We start from the raw sequence: 21,631 nt of genomic DNA, 5'->3' as shown, positions 1-21,631 counted from the left end.
TCGCGCGCCACTTTCACAACCCTCGTCAAAGCATCAACAAAACAACGCTTATCCATGCGCTTGCCCCAGTCGCATTCAGAAACAATGCTGCAACCTCCTAACAATCGCATGCAAGTTGACGACCAGGATGACTTGCGCGTAAGTCTTTTTGTATACTCACAATGGAGCTATCCGCTAACTGCGTTCCTCATGCAGTACATCATGGATATGTTCCAATACCACACTGCTGAGCTGACCGCAGCCAAGGACAACCTCAAACAGATGCAGTTGGCTCTCGAAGCCAAGTACTCCAAGCTGCAGAAGCTCCATGGCATTTTCCAGCGATACGTCCGAGAGAACCCTGGCATCTCTATTCCTGAAGATCTCCACTTCCGTGGAGAGAGAGAGCTCCAAGTTCGCACGGCAGGATCGGCCGACTATGAGGTTTACGTGCTCAACGCCGACATCAACCAGGATGAGAGCGGCAACTTGACTCTGGCAGGCCCCCGCGGCCACCCTAACGTGGGACAGACCCAGCGCGCCCGAAGCGGCAGCCTCCCTCGCGCCCGAGTCTTCGCACACGAGATGCCCCGCGATGAGGTTGACCGCCTCACCGCCCTCTACGAGAACCAGTCGCAGAGCCCTCCTGCCACTCTCAATGACATCCACGAGCGTGCCCAAGCCCACGCCGCTGCCCATGCCTACAACGACGACGCTGAGATTGTCCAAGTCGCTGAGGCCGTTGAAGTCCCCCAGGCCCAGGCTGCCGAGGCTGTTCAGGTTCCTCAGGCTGCTCAAGTCGCTGAGCAGGCCCAACTCTACGAGAACTATGGAGGCATCAGTCCTGATCCCACGGGCCGCAGGCGTATCGAGGGCCACCCTGGATACTACGACCTCGACGTCTCCCAGCGACAGGAGGGACTTGATGCAAGCTCGTACCCTGGTAATTGGATGCGTGGGCTTCCGGCGAATGATCCCCTTCAAGCCATGACCTCGCCCGCGGCTGACCCCCTCGCGTGGCTTCAAGACAACACCCCGCCGCAGATCAACTCCATCACGCAGCCCTCGCCTGACCTGCGAACCCTCTATTCTCTGGAGAGGTACCCGGCCAGAGAGTACACCTCGAACCCCCCGTACCCCCCGACGACGACGCAGGAGTCCAACCAGCCGATGGGATCGTCCTCTACGGCTGATGCCTTCACTGGGGCCCAGTACGAGGTCTTTCCTGAGGACCCTTTGATGGAATTACTTGGCAGGCTAGTAGCACAGGACGGTATGCCATCCGAACGAGAAATCATGGGGAGACTTAACTTTCCCGGCGACGCTGCGGACTACATGGTTGCAGAGGACTTTGACGAAACCTACGCCGAGGAGAACGACGTCGAGGATGCCTTTATCAAGGAAGAGGATACGGATGGAGAAGACTTCTACATCAAGGAGGAAGACTCGGACGGCATGGACATGGAGGAAGTCCCCATCAAGGAAGAGGACACCGACAGCGACTACATCAAGGACGAGGAGACGAAGGATTGGTTCTTTGAGGATAGGTTCTGACTCTGCTGATCCGGACTGTTTGATTACTTTGTTTTGAGGATACTACACTTTGGGCATTGGCTTCATCTACGACTTGGGTGGACGACGAGATGAGCCGCTGGACACTTGCTGCTGCTGGATTTTGGGCAGACAGAGGCAAGGCAGAGGTTGGAATTGCCATTGCTTCATAAGACTGCTGCCTCCACAGATTGGGCACTTCATAGTAAATTTGATTCTTTTTCACATTTGATCGTGCCTTCCCATTCTTGCGAAAGCTCACTTCACCTTCTGAAATTTCTGCCAAAAAGCCACAAGTCAAGCTTGCTCAGTCATTTACCAGTGCCTACAAGTGCTTGAAACTTGAAGCAAAGCAGAAATAATTCTTTATCCGTGTACCTGAGTGCCTCTATATTTGAACACTGAGAGGAAGGCTGATCAGAATTTTCACGACTGCCTTTGATAGACCACTAGCCAACTGTTAGCTGTATCACGACAACTTCACGCGTGGAACAGACATCACCAGAAAAGGCACCCGCCGCTCAACCTCATCACTTCAGCGCGCCGTTCCTACTCAAGGCGACCAGTACTACCACAATCCTCCTCTCCTGTTCGCCAAAGCAAACAAGATGCTCCAGCCCACGCCTGACCCTTATCTCCACATGGAACAGAGCGACATCGAGGTACAAAATTTCTTCTCTCTCCTTCTCCCTCCAACCCCACCACCAAGTCCATTCATTCGAAAACTCCCATCATCTTCCACAAACTAACACCATGAACCGCCTCCAGCAAGCCGTCGCAGACTACCGCCGCGCCGTCACCGAGATGCAAACCCTCAAGCTCCGCTCCACCATCGAGCACAGCATCCGCGAGACGCGCCTCCAGCAGCTCGAGGACCGCGCCGACGCCGCTCTCCACGAGGCGCACGCCATGCTCGAGCTCGCCGACATGCAGTACGCCGACTTCCTCGCCGCCAAGAAGCGCTGCGACGATGTGCGCCAGAAGTACACCGCCGAGCGCCGCGAGCTGATGGCCACGCACCTCGAGGTCGGACACATCCGCGACGTGCTGATTGAGCAGCGCGAGGCGGTTGCAAGTGAGGCGAGGGAGCTCCGGGAGGCGCGGAAGGTGGCTGCTGATAGCGCCGAGCAGCTGGAGGCCTGCTTGGTGAGGGAGAAGGAGCGGCTGGATAAATTGAGAGTGAAGGTTGAGGCGAAAGAGAAGGCTGTTTTGCGCAAGAAGGAGAAGATTGTCCAGGAGAAGGTTAAGTTTGAGGAGGCGAAGAGACAGGCGGCTAAGGGAGGATTTTGGGGATACGTGGTTGCTATCAGTGAGCGCCGCAGCATTTGAGGATGTAAGGATGGCAGACAGGAGACGTGGGACGCCTGCGAGCGCACATCATGATACACATTGGAGGAGACACACAAAAGTCTGTTGGAGTAGACACAGAATGCGATCGAAGAGTTCAGGAATGGAGTCGCAGTGAATCACAAAAAGTATCCATCTCGGGACGTGAAAGTGATGCTTCGTAGTATTCGAGCCTAGAGCCTGATCATCTGTCGGGGTGTGATCGTCCGATGTCGACGTCTTGATTCAGCGAACAGGACTGACAGGTATATGAAGAATGCCCGGACCAGCTTTCTCACCTGCGTGAATCCACATCCCTCACATGATTGACCTCCTCTCGACAGAAGGATCACCAAACCCCATTGGAAAAAATGGGAGCCAGCATTGCAAGTAATGTAAGTCTTCGTTCTGTGTACGGGCGATACGATCTAATAGCAAATCCGAGAAGACATCCAGCGACACCCAAGTCGACTGTTCCTTGAGCCAATGCGCAGAGATCCTAGGACTCCTCGCAGAGTTCAAAGACCTCCCAGATATCCCCAAGCCAAGCTCTGATGTACGTTCCCATACAACCTCCCGGTTGAAAATTCCTCGCATCACATTGGTTGAAACCCCAGCTGATCCTTCTGCCCCATCCTAGTCTCGCGTCCAGATCCAAACATGTACCATTGTCGAGCTTTCAGCGCAAAGACGAGCACTGGATCAAGCTGGCAGAATGGTCTGCCGGAGGCTCGGCCTCATGATTGAAGAAATCGGCAGGGGCGGTAGGCCAGTGCTGAGTAACGATATGAAAAGCACGATTGGGAAGCTGCAGCCTCACGTTCTGACGTCGAGGATGATGATGCCTGGGCCTGCAGTCCAATCGCAGAAGACTCCAAAACCCTCCCCGAGCCAAGAACCGTGGTAGCTAGCAAATGTCGGCGTTGGACGCGCGCGACGGATGGCGCTTAAGTAGAACTAAAACATGATTAAAAAAAAGTCAGCCAGCTGAAGAGATAATCAAATTCGTTGCATTGGCTTCCACTTACCTAACCAAAAGCTCAGTGATCTCAGGAATGACGTCCTCTCTGAGCTTGCGGACGACATCTCCCTTGTAGCGAAGCTCCTCCGCGGTCTCAGCGCCGAGCATCTGACGTCTGTTCAGCTCTCTCTCAAGGTCAGTGACCATGGTCTGGACGCGGAAGACGTTCTCTTGGAGGTGTCTCTTGGCCTGGATATCCCGCATCTGAGGGTCCTCATTATCCTCGCGATGGTAGTCAGCGACAATCTCCTGGTTGTAGAGCGACATGGCGAAGATGAAGGCCTCAAAGGTCTTAAGGGCAGTCCTTGGAAAATCTCCAGCCAAGAAAGCGGCTACAGCAGGCATGAAGTAGGTGTCGAAGTCCTCCGGAGGAGCAACGTTGGGGATGAACCTGTGAACACGCTGGCGAAGAGCGATGCGGCGGCGGCTGTAACGCTGGTGCTGGAATGAATTTCTGTTAGAAGCGTGACAAAACAAACTGGATTGTGACAAGGGAAACAGACCTGAGTGATGGTAACAGCCGGCCGGTTAGAGGTACGCAGCTGGTTGGAGGTAGGCAGAGCCTGAGCGAGAGATTGGAGGTTGAGAGCCTCAGTCTCAATCTCGTGCTCAGGAACCATCTGGCCATTCTCATTGAGGCCGTTCTCAACAACGCGCGACATCTGCCCTATGGTGGTGACTCTGCCCTGGTGAGGCATCTGACCAGCCATTTGGCCGCCATGGTCGGTGTCCATGTTATCTCCCTGAAATATTATTAGCATAAAATTTGAAATGAGCGCGAAGTCATACTCACGTTCATCGCAGCAGATTTTGTGGATGAAAGAAGAATAGGTGTGGTGTTTTGTTGACGGCGAAGTTGCAAAGTCGATAACAAAGTTGGAAAGAGGTGGAGGGTGGGTTGAAAATCACAAGAGTTGTTCTTCAGCAGCAGGCGTGCGTGAAGACGTGAAGATGTGGTACGTGCACCACCGCCTTTGGACAGCCAACAATAACAATGGGAGGTTGAGCACAATGAGAGCCCTGGTGAGGTCAGAGGGAGACGGAAAATTTGTCAAAGGATGGCAACAACTCAAAAGAAGGAAGGCGCGCACAACCATCAGGACAAAAGTTACAAGAGCAAAAAGGTGTTTGTATTCAGGGTATCAAAAGGCAAGCCAGTCGGCTCACTGGGAACTCAGAATCAATCAAGTGGAGATTGTCTGCCGAAAGGCGACGCGCCGCATTGTAAACACGTCCTCTATCTGCATCTTGACAATGCCAAGCTCACGACCAGTGGCTGCCAAGGTCTTCTTCGTAGCATCCAACTCATCCCGAAGCTCCTCAGCCTTCTCCTTGAGGCGGAGCTGCTCCTCAGACACCTTACTGTAGCCCTGACCGTTGACAATGTTGGAAGCAAGCGTGAAAAGATCGCGCACCTGCTCCTGCTGCACTTGGGTTAGCTGAGCTTGGCGAGCCATCCGGGCGATTTCGGAAGCATCGCTCTCAAAGGTCGCAATCGAGAGCTCGCTGGAAGGAGGAGGTGTTCCTGCCTACATTCAAGTCAGCAAGGGAATCCCAACTGACTAAGTCCGCATTTGATGTGCTCGAAGTGCTGCCGCTTGTCTGCCTTCTCCCCACGCCGACTGCAGTTGCAACCACGTGTACCCCTCCAGACAAAGTCCTTCTGCAGCGAAGCGCGCGCGAGGCACCTTCAAGCTGCCCTCTTCACCGTTTCCCACCCGGATCAGACCTGGACGTGCCTCCCACTGTGCTGAGACCCCGCGCAAGCAGGTGTTCAGATGGGAGCGGGAGGCGGCATGGGGGAGCGATCACTGCGAAGGGCAACCAAGCCGGCGCGAGCGCCAGCGAGGAGTAAACAGGTATCCTTATCAAGAGGCGCTCAGGTGTTTTCGCGAGGCAGCAAAAGATCTGCCCCGCGAAACCCAAGCACCCAGTGATTTGGCAACGTCCTGTAATGTTCCACGCCCTCCGCCATGACACATGCAGACTCAAGGCAAAGAAAGCACACAAATGAGAATGAATGGACTTACCATAAGGTGATTGTTGGGATCGGTGTTGTCATGACCGGTGGTGGAGGAGGAATCGAGCTGTTGCAAAAGGCGCGTGAGTAGGTGAAGTTGGAAAGAGCGAGAGAAGGGAAGGAAGTCGGGGGGGACTGTACAAAGGACGAGACGGGGAGAGAAAACATACCATGGGAGACTCGTTCGCAGCAGCGCCGCTTGTGTGAGGTGACTTGGAGTCCATTTGGAAGAGGGTGTGAGAAGTGTTTGTGAAAGTTGGTGTTGGAGAGAAGAGAAGACCTTGGGATGGGGAGAGGTCCCAAGTAGAGGAAGAAGTAAGGGGTGAGGGACACAGTGGTGATTTGGAGGAAAGGATGAAGTAGAGGAAGAGATGAAGTGGAGGAGGAGGGGAAGAAGGGGGGGTTTAAATACTTGAGAGGAGGGCTGAGGGCAGACGGGACGGTTTACTGATTGTGCGCCAACTCGAGTACGTATCGCTAAATATTTCAGATTGGCCAATGAGAAAAATCGACACGACGCGGTCTCTCGTCAATGATGTGTAGGTGAAGCTGAAGGTCGCGGGAAGACCAGATGGTAAAGTGGAGACGACCGGTTGCCAGGTGAGATCGCAGGCTGGGAGGTATGGCGACAGGACAGGTGAGAGCTACGTGAGCTGGGCGGCCTCTTATCTGGTCGGGTTAGCCAAGATAACGACCCTGCGAGTATATGCATATTCCGGTTTTGTGAAAGAGTCGCGTGAAAGTTGCGAAGGTCACCCCGAGGGGCTGCATTCGATAGCTCCGACCTCCTCAACAGCCAGGCTCTCAGATCTCGGAAGCTCGACAATCTCAACCTTCAGGTCTTCATCTCCCACCATGGTTCAGCATCGGAAGAAGCTCGGCAAGAACCAGCGCGTTCGGAGAAGAGAGAAGAGACGCCGCGATGCCGAGGCCGCAGCAGAAGCTGGTGCGAAGCTCTCTGCGATGCATACCTACTTTCCCTCGTCGGTGCCCGAGGCAGCAAAGGCATTTGGCGTCAGCAAGAACGAGCAGAGTGAGGGACTGAACGTCGCCTTGGAGAACCAGAAGGTAAGTTGTTCGCTCGCCGACGTGTCCTCTCAGAACCACCATGAACTGACAGGGACTTCTCAGAGAGCCAAGAAGCTCAAGCAGAAGATCACCAGGGGCCAATTCGACGACCATCACCGACGCCTGAAGCTTCTGGAGCTCCATGTCGAAGCTGCCGCCAACGTTTTCAACAAGATGAATACCGACCACATCGCCAAAGATCTCAGAAACCTCATCAGAAACTTTTGTGCTGCCTGCGCCGACGGAAGAGCGATTCGAAGCACGGCAAATGATGCGCTGGCTGGTGTGAACCGTCTTGAGACTACCGTGAAGAATCTGGAGACCAGCGTGGAGCAGCTTGAAGCTATGGTCGAGGATCTCGCGGCGAACGACGCCACGGCTGGCGTGAAGACTCTCGAGGCTAGCATGGAGAACCTCGAAGCCGGCCTGGAGGATCTCGCGGCAGCGATGGCGCCGACGAGGGAGAAGTTCGATGCCGCGGTCAAGACCATGGAGGAGCGGATTTCTGCGATCGAGAGCCAAGTCGAGCAGCTGGTGAAGGGCGCCTCGAGGAGCGCAGCTCAACAGCCCACCGACCTGCCCAAAGGTGGTCGAGCTCAGGAAGTGTGGAAGGGACGACTTCGCTCTGGCAAGAAGGGATGATTTTGAAGTTGGTGGCTGAAGGACATCATGTTGACCAAGTATGGGATGAGTGTTGGCTTTGGGGAGTGTCACAATGGGATCAAAGTCGCATGATGATAATAACAAAGAATGGACCACCTAAAAGGCGAAGAAGTAGTACAAAGCCATTAAAGAAGGAGTCATTCGTCATCAAAGGATCTTTGTGCAAAATGTTGAATCTCAGTCGTTGCCATAAAGCACTCTTCTATCAGACTCTTCAATAATCCCGCGCGGACCCGCCATGTTCATATGAGCCACCTCTGCCTACCATTTTTGAGCAGCATTCTCAATCATCTGCACCTCATAGGCAGTCCGCGCAGCATCCCAACCTTTCAGCCGTTCAGTGCACTCCTTGTCCCAGGCATGGTTGGCCTCGGCCCTAGCCTTAGCCTCCTGGCGGTGCTGCTCAGACTCCTGTCTGACTTGCTGCAGCTCTCTTTCGACAGCCTCATACTTGACACGGATGTCCAGGAGCTCCATCTTCAAGTCTCTGGAGATCTGGACCTGTCCCTTGAGCATGACCGCCAGCTCCAATGCGGTTTGGTTGACCTTTGGCATGTTGTCGCTCTGCTTAGTGGCCATGCGGCGGGGGGCGCGAGCCTAACACATCCAAAAGTCAGCTGAGGCCAAACACCAACACGTACAGACTGAAGGCTAGAGATGGACCTACCTTGAAGTTCACATCGATCTGGATCAGATCGCGCATGTAATAGCCACCGGTAGCAGTGGCCGAGGTGCGAGAGGCAGTTTGCTACATCCAAAGTCAGTTGATGTCGAACAAAAACTGAGTGAGTCCAAAAACACTAGTTCTGTGTGAAGAAGCCGCTCGCCCGCGCCCTACCAGGCGGCATAACCGAATGACAAGCACTACCGTATGTCACTCTACGCGGCTGAATGACCACGTCCCCCTGGGTGCAGTACCCGTCGGCATAAAGCTCTCCTGTGCGGTTGCCAAACCATTCGAAGCGAGGCCGCATAGCGCTCCACCTTGTCCGTCCCTAAGGCAGACCTTGGTGAAGAGCAGTGGCCCGGTGGGTCGAGAAGGTCGCGAGGGAGATGACCTCCTCGTAGCCGGCCGGCCGACGTTCAGGAGGGACCAAGCCCTCAAGGAGCAGTCAGAAATTCTGGCACAAGCGAAAGATCTCGTGCCCAACGCGAATTGCTTCCCTGCGTGGCAGGCTCGGAACCTTTCCCTCCCTCATGTCCTTGAAGGCCGGCTCGCGGCAGAGAAAACAGACGAGTGTGGATGTATGAAAGATCGGACTTACGGTCTGAGTAGAGGTCTGGGATGGAAGAGGGTTGGCAGAATCAGTGGCCTGACGAGAGGCAGTCGGAGGCGGGGAAGCGGCAGCCAGGCCGCGAGAGGTGGTAATGGTACGATTGGTGACCGGGGGAGCAGCCGGGGCCTGGATTGAGTTAGATGAGAATCAAAAGTGAACAAGGGTAGTAAAGAAACTCACCGCCTCGTTGACGGTCTTCATGTCGATAATCGTGCGCATCTTTATGATGATGTGCGGGCTTTGGTCGTGGATTGGCTTTTTTGGATGGACGAAAAAGACGTTTTCGGTTGGAAGAGGAGGAGAAGGATGAGAGAAGAGATGGAGCTGCTCAAGTTGAAGGCGTTGAGATAGAAAGGAAAAGGGATTAGGGTTTGGAAGAAACGGGCGTACACGTCCGTCGCTTGAGAAAAACAAAAGACCTTTCGCGGTCGAGGTGACCAGATGAGAATTCACCCGATGTAGTCTGAAGATGGGGAAAGAGAAGAGAATGTGTCTTGCCTGCCGAAATTGAATACTTTCAAGTGTTACTCGCGAAATGAACTGCTCGCGGGACGTAGATGACGTAAGACCGCCTGCAGTACCGGTACCCTGCGCCTCAAAATAAGGTACCCAAACCTTAGCCTCCACTCCGCGTCTCCCGCCGTTGGACCAGAGTGCTGGGCCCACGCGTGAGGGAAGGCTTCCATATTAACCTCAGTGACCGGCCTCTCGAGAATCCTCGTCGTCAACCCCAGGCCCGATAGCAACTCATCGTTATGCGCAAAACCAAGAAATCCCAGAAGGCTAGACGCCATGCGAAGCGTCTCAAACGGCTCGAGATGAAGGCTCCTTCTGAGGGCGACCTGCACTTGAGCAAGACCGTAGGACCCAACAAGAACCGCGAAGATGGCCTTCATGCTGAAGACGCGCCGTCCTCTCCGGTGACCCGGTTGACTCGCCTCAAGGTACATCCCAGCACGCCGCCTTCATGGATCGCTAGATGCTGACGAGGTTTAGGTCGCCAATACCGCGCCCAAGTGTCTTCAAATCGGTCGCCGCTTTTACAGGGCGAGCCAAGCCTCATGCTACAGTGAGCGGGGTGAGCAGGGTGGGCAGGGTAAGCCAGACATCTTTGCAGAAAACCGGGTTATGGAACAGGGCCACTGTTATCGACATCTACACGACTGCGACAAGCGCGTGTGAAAAGAAGTAAATTAAGCACCGTGCTGCACTAGCGAATAAGAACGGAAATGGAGAGGCATGAGTCCTGGCTCATAACGTTCTAAGCGCCACAGTCGTCGTCGTACGACGCTGACACTGCCTTCAAGGCGCAGGGCCTTTAAAGTGACAGTGGCACACCACAGACCGATCCCAGGGATTAGTGGAGATAAACTGCACACCCGGAAACCGGTCCTAGGAGGATTGTGGTGCATGCCCTGCCTACCATCCTAGGATTGGTGTCAACGCCTGGGCATCAGTCCTGGGACTAGCGAAGAAACCTAAATTCAACTCCTGGGATTTAGTGGTCATCTGTAAACAGGTCCCAAGATTCCTAGTGTGTGTCCTGCATACTGTCCTAGAATCAATGAATGCCTCTGCATACACATCCTGGGATTAGTGTTCGCCTACAGTTGGATGCGTTTCCCTTGCAACCAGATATCCAGCATTCGGCTTCATTACATGCAACCAGGTGCCCGTAGGGTAAGCCCGTACTAGTCACCTCGCTGCGCGCGTGGTTACAGGCAGAAGTCGGCGGCAGGATGGTGGTGGGCTGACTTGAAGTTGAACCATTTCGAGGGTTGCCATCACCCAGTGGATCCTAAAATACCAAGTGTAGTGCCACGCGTGACAACTACCCTGCGAACCATTTGTCAGCAGGGGCTGCTACATATTATCACAAAGTGATACTAAACGCAAGTCATCAATCGTCACCTTTCAGATACCCATACCATAGGCATTCACAACGGATGTGGGGATGTTCCCATCTCACAAGGTAGGCAGTGTAGTTGCGCTAAGGCACGTGCTGATTTTTCAGTACGTAGCAGTGCTGGAACTCTGTTCAAGGTGCCTTCTTACTCCACCTTCCACCTCCGCCTTACATTTTGAACCCTCCACCTCAACTTCTCAACAACACCACCTAAGCATCTCTCTCAATTAATTCTTTTCTTTCCCACAACAACCACAACGACGACCACGAAAAAAAAAAACCCAAATTAGGCACATTCGCCTCAACAAGCCTCTGACCTTCTTTTTTACCTCTTCTCCTCTAACTCCTGCCAGTCCTGGCCTCAATTTTTTGCATTGCACAATGGCCACCATGCAATTCTTCACAGGCGCGCCCGGTTTTGTGGATGGTAAGGAAATCAACAAAGAAGACAGAGAGATCACAGAAATGGTCTGTGAAACCGCCCACCAAACTGTGAAATCACTGTTGTCGTCTCCTGCGCGCTCACAGTTGCAGTCACAGTCGCCGTTGTCTCCTTCCGAACATGACCAGACCAAGTCCATTGGCGAAACCCCTCGGCTTGACACCCCCGAGAACCTCCAAGCCGACCTCGAATATCTCTGTCTCCTGCAGACCTCTGCTCCTTCCTCGTCTTTCCCGCCTTCTGCCTCCTTCCACCTCGCCCCCGATGCCCTCGGTCGCCTCGAGCTGCTCCTCGCCCATATCCGCGTCGCCCGCTTCTCCTACGACTTTGTCACCCAGTCCGCCTATATTATGATGGTCGAGACCACGATACACAGCCAGTGTAACCGTGCTATTGGAATCCTCCTCGAGAGCGCTATTGAGCAGCTTGCTGACGCCGTCACTGCTGCTGCTGCCGCCGCTACTCCTGCTACCGCATACGGGCCTCAATTGGGCCACGATAACGACGACGGCACCGAGAACCAGAACGAGCAGAACGAGCAGAACGAATCCCTTCATATCCTCTCCAGACGCCTTCGACAAGTCTGGAGCGACAATGCCGTCAGAATCGTCGTTCCCAACAAGCTCAAGAAGGATCCCGACAACCAGTTCATCGATGATGGGGCCGCCTCCCCTATTCCTCCTTTCGTTGTCGAAATCTCCTACAGCCAGTCGCTCAAGGACGCCATGAACAAGGCCGAGCTATACGTGGAGCACACCAACGCTCACATCCGGACGGTCCTCATCCTCGACGTCCAATACCCCAACATCTCGTCCATCCGTGTCCGCCTGTTTGCAACGGAAATGACAGCCGCTGGCCGACCGGTTCTGCACGAGGTCCAGAGCCTCACGCTGTTCGATTTTGCTGATGCCACCGCCGCCGCCGAGCAGGATCACGACGCTGCCGCCGGTATCGCTTCCCCAAACCCTGGCCCTCTCCGCCTGTTTGCTTCCGACTTTCTCTCCGTCGATGCTCACGTGCCAGCCCGGCTGAAGCGCCCCATTCCGTTTGAGGGCCATGAAGACGAGTACGTCATGTCTCTGCACTGGTTCTGTCCCTATGTGTTTCATCCTGCAGGCTTGCTGACTGAATTCACCCAGAATTGTGCAGGTTGAGATCCCTTTTGAGAGTCTGCGCGACACTTGCCTCAGGGCCCGAGAACTACATCTAAAGAAGTAAGAGAAAGCCCAGAACTTCTGGTAGCTATGTGACAGCTCACCCTCCCCTACATGCAATACCGAGAGAGGCAATTGCAGTTGGCATCAAGATGGCTAGGATACACGGGAGATTAGGAATCTCGCCTTGGATTGCAAATGCAATGCACATGATTTGGCGTTTGGCATGGGTATAGTCGTTTTTGCTTTATAATACCCCAGTGGAATTTCAGGATCTTGCTGGAATAGAGGAAATCTCCTTGTCTTTTTCTGGTTTATCTGCTTCCGTCTCCCGCCTCGTGAGATTCGTAAAGAAGGGCCATATTTGAGGTCTCATAATGAAAGGTCGAAACTCCATTTGGCAGCGACGGAAACCACCGCCGCGGTTCTTACACAGACGGGGGAAAGGAGTTTCACAGCTGGTACGTGTCAGGAGGGTCATCGGAATCAGCTTCGTGAGCGCCGCCGGATCGTCGCCAAGGGAGGGGCCCATGCTGTCCTAGGAATCTCACAACGACGGACACAGGCGTTCTTGGTCACCTATGGGGAAGGGACGCAAGGAAGCTCAAAGGAGACCTATTTCGTTGCGATGTCTCCTTGGTTCCGAAGCTCTCGCGCCATGGCCCCGCTCACTATCGGCTACCGTATGTTACCTTCCACGCGTTCCTCGTCTGATGCTTCATCGAAGTAAGCGGCGATGACTCCGATGGGTGAGTTCCGGATACTTTTGCGGGCAGCTGATAAGTTGATCAAGTACTTCGCACTTCGCTGTCAAGACTACAACTGCAGTCACCTATGCTTACAATTTCCCTGCAGCTCAAAATGCCCCCAGTTAAGCCTCGCTTCCGACGCTGGCAAGCATTTGGAGAAATCTCACCCCATCGCCCGGCCAATTCGCTCCTCCGGACACCCGAGAACCCCGGAGACTACCGACGCGTCCCTCAATACCTCTTATACCGTTGACCTTTTCGAACTCTGCGTGAAAGCCTAGGCGGGCTGCCAACTTGGAAATGAAATGGGTACAGCTATGAGATCTGGTCGCCGGTTTGAAAGATGGATACTGGCCCGGGTCGAGTAGACAGAATCACGATAGAAGGACAAAATCATACTGGCGAAGCGGCGGCGGTAACGGCGGCGTCAGCGTCGCCTCTCTGTCCCAGAGGGCACCATCCCGGCCGAGCGCACCGGCCGTGTACGAGAACGGCTTCATACGTCTCTCCATTTCCCGTCTACCTCTACTAGGTTCGCCCGCCCGCGCGCTGCTCTCTCACCGCCACCGCATAGCTTTCTCTCTTACTCCCAAGTCTCGATGCAACGAAAGCTTCATTCCTCACTCAACGTAGGCCCATTCCTCCTTGGCTTAACGTTATGACATGCTATTCTTTTGTTTCGTTGCGCTTCTGGCTTTTCTGACGAGGTGATCTCTGTAGTATTGCGCATCTCGGTGGTCGCCGCCCTCCGAATGAGTTCCCTGTCCATCATCAATGTCGTCGCTCAGCAATCGGCCTCCCGCCCCGTCCTCGAACGTCGGCATGATAGGAAGGTTCTGATTCCATCGCGTTAGCAGCAGCCCGAAAAGAATTCTTGAAGGTGTTCTGCCCGAAGAAAATTCGCGACGGGTTGAAATGTCTGACATACCATCTCCTGCTGGGCACCAGCGCCCTCCTGCTAGGAAAATGTTAGCACTGTTTGTGATCATTGAAGAATACGTATTGCTCATACCAAGTTGTTGGATTGCTGCATCTCGAGGTTTGTTTTGCAGTGATTCGGAGTGAAACGGCTGTTGGAATGGTGATTTGCTTGGATGAGAATGAGGATGAGGGAGAAAGGTTTTGATGTTGTGGTGAGCGTGGGTGAGAATTTGAGCCGGATAGCTACGAGACGCGTCTTGGTCTGCCGCCGAGGAGGGGTGGGAAGGGCAGGTGGGGCGGCAACGAACAACACGTGAAGCAGTCTTGGGACCAGCACTGGCTGCGACGGAGTTTACGCGAGTGATTTTTGATCCCAAGGTGAGCTCAGACTGCAAATTTAGATTTTGAGGGCCAAGATGGGGCGGATTACCTCTTTGCTCTGTACGAGAAGAGTGCAAAACGACCTCTGACTACCCCTCCCAGACACAGGGAAATTAGGCGGTCTCCATCAGGTTGCGTTCCAAATTGATTCTCTGCTATTTAAGTGAGAGATCTTTTGCAATTTTCACAGTGCTCATACAGTCATGTTATTCACGCGCGCGAACGAAAACCCAGGCGCACCGGGTCTTCACGAATGATAGAAAACAAGGTAGTTCAGTCAGGTTATTGATGGTATTTGGTAGTCAAAGCAACTGAGGTCTAAGCAATTATAATACGCCCCGTATCCATGCGCTCAACCTGTGCATCTAGAGAACGTGGACTCGAAACAGCTGCTGAAGCTCCTTCATGTCGCGCTTGAGGGCCTCGTTCTCGCGCTCCGAAGTCTCCTGCTTGCTCTTCATGGCCTCATAATCCTTCTTCATGACACACTGTGTTCTCTTGGTATCATTCAGCTCCTTGCTGACCTGGACAAGCTTCTTCTTCAAGTCCTCCAGCTCTGCCTTGTAGCCGCGATGGTCTTCGGCAATGAAGCCACACTGCTCGACTGCCAACTTCAACTCGATACTGTAGTGCCGAGCGAAGTCCTGGTGATTCTGGTAGCCTTGGATAGTAGCGGCGGATGCGGCGGCTGCCTTGGTAGCCTCCAAAAACAAGGCACGAAGTTGCTCTTGCTGGACGCGGATGAAGTTGAGCTGGCGCTCACCGACTCCAAGCTCACGAGCGTCGCGAATGATGTCTCGGGAGTTCTTCTCAAAGGTGTCGAGAGAGAGGGATTGGCCGGGGCTCTGTGAATCTGCCTTCATTCAAGTCAGCTAAGGGAATCTCAACTGAGTAAGTCCGCATTTGATATGCCCGAGAAAATTTGCTTCTTGTCCGCGTTCTCCCCAGAACGGCAGGGTGTCTTAGCCGTAGCTCGGCCCTCTACCACGTTTACCCTTCCAGACAAAGTCCTTCTGCAGGGAGGGGAACAGAAGCCCCCAACATCCCGCCTTCCAAGGCCAGCTGCCAGCCAGCCTCGGACCCTAGGCGCGCCCCCCGTTGCGTGTGCAACCCCCGCGTGAGGGGGAGGACAGACAGCCAGGACACGCTCCGGGTGATTGATCGCCTCAAAGAGAAAACCCTGCGCCAAACGGAGACCCTGTTCGAAGATGGTTTGGTATGTGTCTGCTGGCGGCGAGAAGATTCGCCAGCAGACGACCATCCCATCATCCAACGTGGCGTGGGCCCGTAAGAGGTGATCTCCTTGCAACGACACGTGCAGACTCAAAGCAAAAGAAGGCAGTCAAATGTGAATGAAATGGACTTACCGAAGGTGTGGTCAAGAAGGGATCGGCCATGTTGCTGCGATCGGCAGGGTTGTCCTTCTGTTGCAAACGAGAGGTTAGTTTCCAATGCGGATGGAAAGGAATTCGGGCAGTGGCAAGAGAGGACAGAAAGAGACAATCGCCTGCTCTAGGTTGCGAGCAGAGATGGATGAGGGGGGCAACAAGATAAGAGGAAGATAGGATGAAAGAAGGAAAGAGGATGAGAGATGGGGAAAGAAAAAGGATGAACTGTACCATTTCGGTGTCGGAAGACGAAGCGAAGCCCTCGAAAGCAAAGTGGCGAGTGTCGATCTGCGATATCGTGAGTAAAAACCACGCTGGGGAGAAGTTTGGCGCATACCGCTTCGAGTGCAAGGGCAAGCTGAGCTCGAGAGAGATGGGAGAGAAAAAGGGAAGATGGATGGGACTGAAATCTCTGAGGGTGAGAAAAGCTGGAAGGCTGGCCGCTCGAACTTCACTGCGTATTTCAGCCCTGAGTCGATCGAACTAACCGAGGCCGACTGCCCACACGCACAACAAAATCCCATAAAATTGGCGACGAAAAAAAAGTGAGATCGGATGGCCCGTTGCGGCGCTCGACATTCACCACGGCCAAAAAGCTGGTGTCGTCGCAGAGACACTGGAGTGTGTCGTTGAATCAAAGTGTGGAAAGTGGGGCGGGCACTTACCTTGGGACTGCAATTCAGTGGCCTGGGTTGCTAGGTCTCCTGTCGTACCTCGCCGTACCTAAGTGTACCGCAGCTTTTTGGTGCAGGGAGTTCAGCGGGACGGCCCGCTGCATACGCTCGACAGGGTCCAGGCTCCCCTGTAGTCGCAAGATCAGATCGATCGGTGCTGCCAGGGGGAGGGGCGTGGTGTCCGCGCTCAATTGAATCAGCTCCACTTTGCGCAAGTACGTGCCCAGAACAATGCTCGATGTACCTCACGGTGCAGCGGTCACTGTGCTGAAGCCCCACATAAATTCCCAATTCGCTCACTGTGCTTGCGATTACTGTGTACAAATCTCGACCGTGCCTGCTCGTACCTGCGGCACCCCAGGTGAGCCACCCGATGGCCGACTTTTTCAACGCAGATAGAAAATGCGAAAACTGAGATGGGAAAAGGTCGATGATCCTCCTCAAGTATTTTTCATGAACGGATCACTTGGGAGAATCTTTTTCTGATCTTCAATATTTTCATTTTGTGCTGCCGGACCTTGGTCGACCAAGCTCGGACCAACGCCTTGGCGTGGAGAACAACGACATCCGTCGCAGGAACAAACGGTGTTCTGGTCAATGGTTCCTCAAATTCATAGAACAAGACACTGGATCGAAGGAAAGACACTGTTCTCGAGCGATCGCTTCCAGAAGAAAGCAGAAAAATAAAAGAAACTTTTGCGGGCTCTTTCTGCGACAGCCCACGCCAGCTTCCTGTATTGAAGGCTTGGTGGGCTCATTGAAATGGAAGGAGTTTGAGATTCCCGCGGAAAGCGAGGGGTCATGAACTTGACGTGTGGCGACCTCTTCGAACGTTCCTTTCACCCACCGCCGGTTTGGTAGCTGCTCTGAATGATAACGTCCCGTCTTACATAATGGACGGCCGCCCGGCCTCCTCGTCACAGGCTCTTCTGGAGTGACGCTTGACTTCCATGGGTTTTAGTGCACGGAGGATCGGAGAGCCAGTGTGATAGACAGTGTTTCCAGTACAGATCCAGTCTTATGAGACCGCCTAACTTTCCTGTATCTGGGAGACTACAGTTCCTGTGTATCGGGTAACTTTGATGAGGACGACGATGATAGACGGCGGCGACAGTAGGCGGCTCGCGTGAGAGAACTGCGCAAAGTGAAGACGGCAGCCGCCGACCATGTCCAAGCCAAACACCCAAGGGCGAAAGACAAGAACGCGGAAAGCGGGTTCCCTTACTGGAGTTCCTGGAAGTGAGGCAGACAAGCAAGAAGCAGGCGAAAGATCCTGCTTCCTCATGCTTCCAGGCCTTCCTTGTCCTTGACGAAGGGTCCTTGAGCCAACCAGATTGCGCATCGCGCGTTGGGCCAAAAGAAAGCAGACAAGAGTGGATGGGATGAACTTACCATGTGAGGTCGATACAAGACAGAAAGAGTAGGAGAAGATGGAAAACCTGTCTTCATCCAGTTAGTTGAGACAACCAAGTAAGTTCGATGAATGCATTGCGTGATAGGCTGCTGGAACGCCCCCAGGAGCGATCTAAGGTCTCCCGCAGGACCAAAGGCCGCATATTCTCTAACCGGACCGGAGGTCTTGTCTCCGAGGGTTGCCAACCTACTCGAAGCGGAGTGCACAGTCTAGTCCTCGAGTCCCAAATGCTGAAGCTGACTGCCGAGACAGACCGCGACACAAATGGGAAGGTAGGATCCGCGGCTCCTGGGGCAAGTGACATCGCGAGATCCGGCCGCCAATTCTCGTGTTCACCCCAAATCCCGAAGAGACAGAGGCGATCATGAGAACCAGGTTCCTTGTCACTGGTTCCTTTCAGCGGGCGTTCATCGTGAGAGGAGAGGCGAGCGAGAGATCTCGCCTCTGATGGTGCCGGCATCCTGGTCCCTGGCTGGACAGGTCCTTGGGCCAACCGTGATAGTGCAGCGAACGCGAAGCCAAGAAAGCAGACAAGAGTGGATGGAGTGAACTTACCAATTGCGAAGGGGGCGATGATCGCGGCCGCCGCAGGGATGAGAAAATGCGAAAGTGAAGGGAGAAGAAGAAAGGTTGCGATGGAGGAAGGTTGCGATGGAGGAAGGTTGCGATGGGGGAAGGTTTTGATGGAGGTAAGAAGAAGAAAAGTTGAGAGAGCCGGAGAAGAGGATGGATTAAATAAAAGTCGAGGTTGGTCCGGGCGTTCCTGCTCGCGGCAAGGTGGGTGGGGGATAGGATTGATTGTGCGATCGCTGCAGTACGTACCGAGATTGATTTTTTTATTGGCGGAATTTGAGGTGAGAGATTGAAATTTTCAGAAGTGCTGTTTTGCAGAACGTGAGATGTCGTGGCAGTGAGGGTGGATAGAAAATGAAGGTGCACCAAGTGAAACCGGGGAAGGAGTGGATCTCTGGAAATGGAAAGATGAGGTCGGTATAAAGTTACGGCTGGCTCAAACAGGGATGACCAGCCCTGCAGGGTGTCAGCTCTGGCTCGACCCCGGATCTGAGGATTGGACTGGCCCACGATGGGAGATGGGCATGAAGAGTCTTAGGGTGTGTCTGGTGCTGGCGGTGGGACGAAGTGAGCCAGCCTAAACGCCGACGAGTCATAACTCCGAAAGCCCCAAAATTCCCGTCCAGACCCACATAACGGTTGACCATCCACGACGACATGTCTCGCAGGTGAAAATCCCGATCGAAGCCGCAACTCAATCGAAAATGAGCCTAAAAACGGTTGAATCCATTCTTGAAACCCTTCTCTACCCCAGGCCGAGCTTACTTTCTCATTAACATCCAGTTTTAGAATGACCGACCGTCTTGCTACCATCCGACCCGAAGTTTACCCGGATCTGTCCCGAAGCTGCTGAAGCTGCTTTCGAATTTTCTGCATGTTCTCCAGCGACTGATCGACGCGCAGGTACATCTGCGCCAACTCCTGAAATTGGTCCCAGATCTTCTTGAATGCATCAGAATTCTCACCCATCACTCGTCCAGTGTCCTCCAGCATTCTTGCGACGTCTTCGGCCTTACGGATGATGTCGCGTTTTGTTCGTAGGATGTATTGCTCGTCGCGGGCGAACTCGGCCTCTTCTTCTTCGTAGCTCTATTGATTGTCAGCGCAAGCTTCGGCGGGAAATTTTAGATGAATTGACGCACCTGAAAGCCGCTTTTGGGGGCTTGCGAGATTGGCGGCATTGTGTCGATAATGGGGGTGAGGTTTGGCGTTGCGGCAGGGCGAGGTGGGTTTGCGCAAGGTTTTGTTTGATTAACCTGGAGGGTTCTGGTATGGGGCAGGGGACTTTCGAGGGAAACTTTATTATTTGTAGACTCAAGACTCGAAGTATAAAGGGCTCAATTGTTCGAGGCGAATAATTGCACAAAGAGTAGCTCGTCATTGTTCTGACAAAAGGGCCAATGTGTCAACTCAAGATGAACAGCACGAAATTTGATCATAAGAATACGCTTTTTTCAAAGGGCAGTCTTAACTCAGAAAGCAAAGCTTCACTCGAATCATAAGATGAAGCTTCGCGTGAGTATCTTGCGGGCACTGCGTTTATCAGGTACGCAAGGCGACAAATAAGCAAGCCAGACCAGACATCACGAAGGACAGAGCTCTCCAACGAAACAAACTTGGCAGTGTGTATGGGATCTTTATTGATATGGGGGACGCCCGCTCAAGCCTTCTTGCGAGAGCGCAGGCGCCCCTTCCATCCCTCCTCGTTGGCACCCTCCTGCTGGCTGCCGCCCTCGCGCCCAACGGAATCGCGGAGCTGCTGGAACTCAGCTCGAAGGGCGGCGCCATCATCGCGAACCTGCTGCAGCTGCGTCTCCAATTCGACGATCTTCTGGCGCAGATCTCCCATATCCTGGTTGACCATCTCCATCTTGGCGCCAACAATCTCCATCTTCACACCCTCCCGTTTAACATGGTCTTGGAGGGCATTGTGGCCCGCCGCGACTCTCTGCATGTTCTCGAGGCCCAGCCTCAGACCGACCCTCTGGTTCTCTTGAAAACCGGCGTTGACGGTCTCGACGCGCAGGCGCCAGTCCTTGTTCTCCTCGATGGCCTGGTCCATGGTGTGCTTCATGACGGCGGCGTCGGCTTGGGTGCGGATCTCGATGCCGTTGAGGCGCTGCTGGGTGGCCTGTCTAACGCGCTTTTTGGTCTGATGGGGTAGGTGTTAGCTGAGATCGGAAGGTAGAAGAGAGTAGGATGGTACTTTCCTTGACGCGCTGGGTGTTGGTGAGGCCGGCGAGGGGATCCTCGTCGGTGGTGGTGGCGGTGCCGTTCAGGAGGGCTTGGGTTGCCCGAAGCATGCGCTTCTTGGCGCGGAGGCGGGCGTTCTTGCCGGGGTGGTTCTTGCCCATCTTGAGGTGTTGGTGATGGTGTTGTGGTGGTGAAAAAAAGTCAATAAACGAACGGGGAACGAAAACGGGCAGGTAGGCAAGTTGAAATTCTACGCAGCTAGATACATAAGAAACGCAACTAAAATACAGTCCGTTCGCTCGGATGCCTAAACCGTTCATGCTGTCTCACTTCTGGCCTAGCCTAGCAAAGCTTCACTGACTACACCATGGACTCGCAAACAAAGGTACTGAGACCACCGATTTTCCGATGCCAGAATGATTGTCCTTCTCGTGAGCTCTTTTGAGATAGGCTGTCGTCCCTTCTGTCGTTGCTTTCGTTGTCGTCGTTGGGTTTCGTCACTGCCCTCTTCCATCGTTCCGTATCTGATCACTCTCTCGAGCCCATTGAGTACACCGAAACGCGAAAACTCTGGAATGGTCGATGCATCACATTTGCAGAGACGACGAATTAGACCGAAGAAAATATCAATTGGCTACAACCGCACGAATCTGTCTAGTCCACCCCATCTCACTCCATTTGAACACTTGTAGCCCAACCCGAAAACGCCCATGTCGTGAAGTCTCTGCTGAAAGTCTGATGCGAAAATGAAACCTGTCTTCATCCAGTCAGTTGAGCGAACACAACTGAGTAAGTTTGCAAATGCTATGCTTGAGGCGGCTGCTTGCTCGCGTCCCCCAGAACGGCCAGGGAATTTAACCCGGCCAAGTACCCTCCCCGGTAAAACCATCGGCGTGTTCTCTGAAGTTCGCTTCCGTCACAGGTGCCAACC

The 21,631-nt window shown here is 53.8% G+C and overlaps 12 protein-coding genes across 12 annotated transcripts; 5 read left to right on the top strand and 7 right to left on the bottom strand.

Annotated features, from left to right (window-relative positions):
* Window positions 1-84: 84 nt before the first annotated feature.
* On the top strand, window positions 85-1,533 carry CGGC5_v001842 (uncharacterized protein; the record flags this gene model as incomplete). Its single annotated transcript, XM_032023982.1, has 2 exons — window positions 85-138; window positions 196-1,533. 2 exons carry the CDS (start codon window positions 85-87, stop codon window positions 1,531-1,533), a joined length of 1,392 nt encoding a protein of 463 aa, XP_031879358.1.
* A 750-nt stretch (window positions 1,534-2,283) lies between these two features.
* CGGC5_v001841 (uncharacterized protein) lies at window positions 2,284-2,859 on the top strand (the record flags this gene model as incomplete). Its single annotated transcript, XM_032023981.1, has 1 exon — window positions 2,284-2,859. One exon carries the CDS (start codon window positions 2,284-2,286, stop codon window positions 2,857-2,859), a length of 576 nt encoding a protein of 191 aa, XP_031879357.1.
* A 1,021-nt stretch (window positions 2,860-3,880) lies between these two features.
* On the bottom strand, window positions 3,881-4,676 carry CGGC5_v001840 (uncharacterized protein; the record flags this gene model as incomplete). Its single annotated transcript, XM_032023980.1, has 3 exons — window positions 3,881-4,318; window positions 4,381-4,620; window positions 4,671-4,676. The coding sequence occupies 3 exons, from the start codon at window positions 4,674-4,676 to the stop codon at window positions 3,881-3,883; spliced, it is 684 nt and encodes a 227-aa protein (XP_031879360.1).
* A 385-nt stretch (window positions 4,677-5,061) lies between these two features.
* On the bottom strand, window positions 5,062-6,121 carry CGGC5_v001839 (uncharacterized protein; the record flags this gene model as incomplete). Its single annotated transcript, XM_032023979.1, has 3 exons — window positions 5,062-5,406; window positions 5,908-5,964; window positions 6,068-6,121. The coding sequence occupies 3 exons, from the start codon at window positions 6,119-6,121 to the stop codon at window positions 5,062-5,064; spliced, it is 456 nt and encodes a 151-aa protein (XP_031879359.1).
* Window positions 6,122-6,752: 631 nt separating this feature from the next.
* CGGC5_v001838 (uncharacterized protein) lies at window positions 6,753-7,607 on the top strand (the record flags this gene model as incomplete). The annotated part of the gene is made up of 2 exons (XM_032023978.1): window positions 6,753-6,965; window positions 7,029-7,607. The coding sequence occupies 2 exons, from the start codon at window positions 6,753-6,755 to the stop codon at window positions 7,605-7,607; spliced, it is 792 nt and encodes a 263-aa protein (XP_031879362.1).
* A 282-nt stretch (window positions 7,608-7,889) lies between these two features.
* CGGC5_v001837 (uncharacterized protein) lies at window positions 7,890-9,124 on the bottom strand (the record flags this gene model as incomplete). The annotated part of the gene is made up of 4 exons (XM_032023977.1): window positions 7,890-8,225; window positions 8,296-8,376; window positions 8,894-9,031; window positions 9,086-9,124. 4 exons carry the CDS (start codon window positions 9,122-9,124, stop codon window positions 7,890-7,892), a joined length of 594 nt encoding a protein of 197 aa, XP_031879361.1.
* A 536-nt stretch (window positions 9,125-9,660) lies between these two features.
* CGGC5_v001836 (uncharacterized protein) lies at window positions 9,661-10,087 on the top strand (the record flags this gene model as incomplete). The annotated part of the gene is made up of 2 exons (XM_032023975.1): window positions 9,661-9,849; window positions 9,902-10,087. 2 exons carry the CDS (start codon window positions 9,661-9,663, stop codon window positions 10,085-10,087), a joined length of 375 nt encoding a protein of 124 aa, XP_031879371.1.
* Window positions 10,088-11,192: 1,105 nt separating this feature from the next.
* On the top strand, window positions 11,193-12,471 carry CGGC5_v001835 (uncharacterized protein; the record flags this gene model as incomplete). Its single annotated transcript, XM_032023974.1, has 3 exons — window positions 11,193-11,279; window positions 11,352-12,319; window positions 12,393-12,471. The coding sequence occupies 3 exons, from the start codon at window positions 11,193-11,195 to the stop codon at window positions 12,469-12,471; spliced, it is 1,134 nt and encodes a 377-aa protein (XP_031879373.1).
* A 1,341-nt stretch (window positions 12,472-13,812) lies between these two features.
* CGGC5_v001834 (uncharacterized protein) lies at window positions 13,813-14,189 on the bottom strand (the record flags this gene model as incomplete). Its single annotated transcript, XM_032023972.1, has 3 exons — window positions 13,813-13,992; window positions 14,085-14,114; window positions 14,169-14,189. The coding sequence occupies 3 exons, from the start codon at window positions 14,187-14,189 to the stop codon at window positions 13,813-13,815; spliced, it is 231 nt and encodes a 76-aa protein (XP_031879376.1).
* A 634-nt stretch (window positions 14,190-14,823) lies between these two features.
* CGGC5_v001833 (uncharacterized protein) lies at window positions 14,824-16,370 on the bottom strand (the record flags this gene model as incomplete). Its single annotated transcript, XM_032023971.2, has 5 exons — window positions 14,824-15,315; window positions 15,826-15,882; window positions 16,078-16,134; window positions 16,184-16,249; window positions 16,335-16,370. 5 exons carry the CDS (start codon window positions 16,368-16,370, stop codon window positions 14,824-14,826), a joined length of 708 nt encoding a protein of 235 aa, XP_031879377.2.
* A 2,962-nt stretch (window positions 16,371-19,332) lies between these two features.
* On the bottom strand, window positions 19,333-19,688 carry CGGC5_v001832 (uncharacterized protein; the record flags this gene model as incomplete). The annotated part of the gene is made up of 2 exons (XM_032023970.1): window positions 19,333-19,596; window positions 19,650-19,688. 2 exons carry the CDS (start codon window positions 19,686-19,688, stop codon window positions 19,333-19,335), a joined length of 303 nt encoding a protein of 100 aa, XP_031879374.1.
* A 479-nt stretch (window positions 19,689-20,167) lies between these two features.
* Window positions 20,168-20,861, bottom strand: CGGC5_v001831 (uncharacterized protein; the record flags this gene model as incomplete). Its single annotated transcript, XM_032023969.1, has 2 exons — window positions 20,168-20,659; window positions 20,724-20,861. 2 exons carry the CDS (start codon window positions 20,859-20,861, stop codon window positions 20,168-20,170), a joined length of 630 nt encoding a protein of 209 aa, XP_031879375.1.
* Between the last annotated feature and the right edge of the window lie 770 nt (window positions 20,862-21,631).

This window comes from Colletotrichum fructicola (genome assembly GCF_000319635.2).
Source record: "Colletotrichum fructicola Nara gc5 chromosome Unknown KSG_Nara_v1_contig01, whole genome shotgun sequence".
Classification (NCBI taxonomy): Eukaryota; Fungi; Ascomycota; class Sordariomycetes; order Glomerellales; family Glomerellaceae; genus Colletotrichum; species Colletotrichum fructicola.
This window is presented reverse-complemented; position numbering and strand designations above follow the sequence as displayed.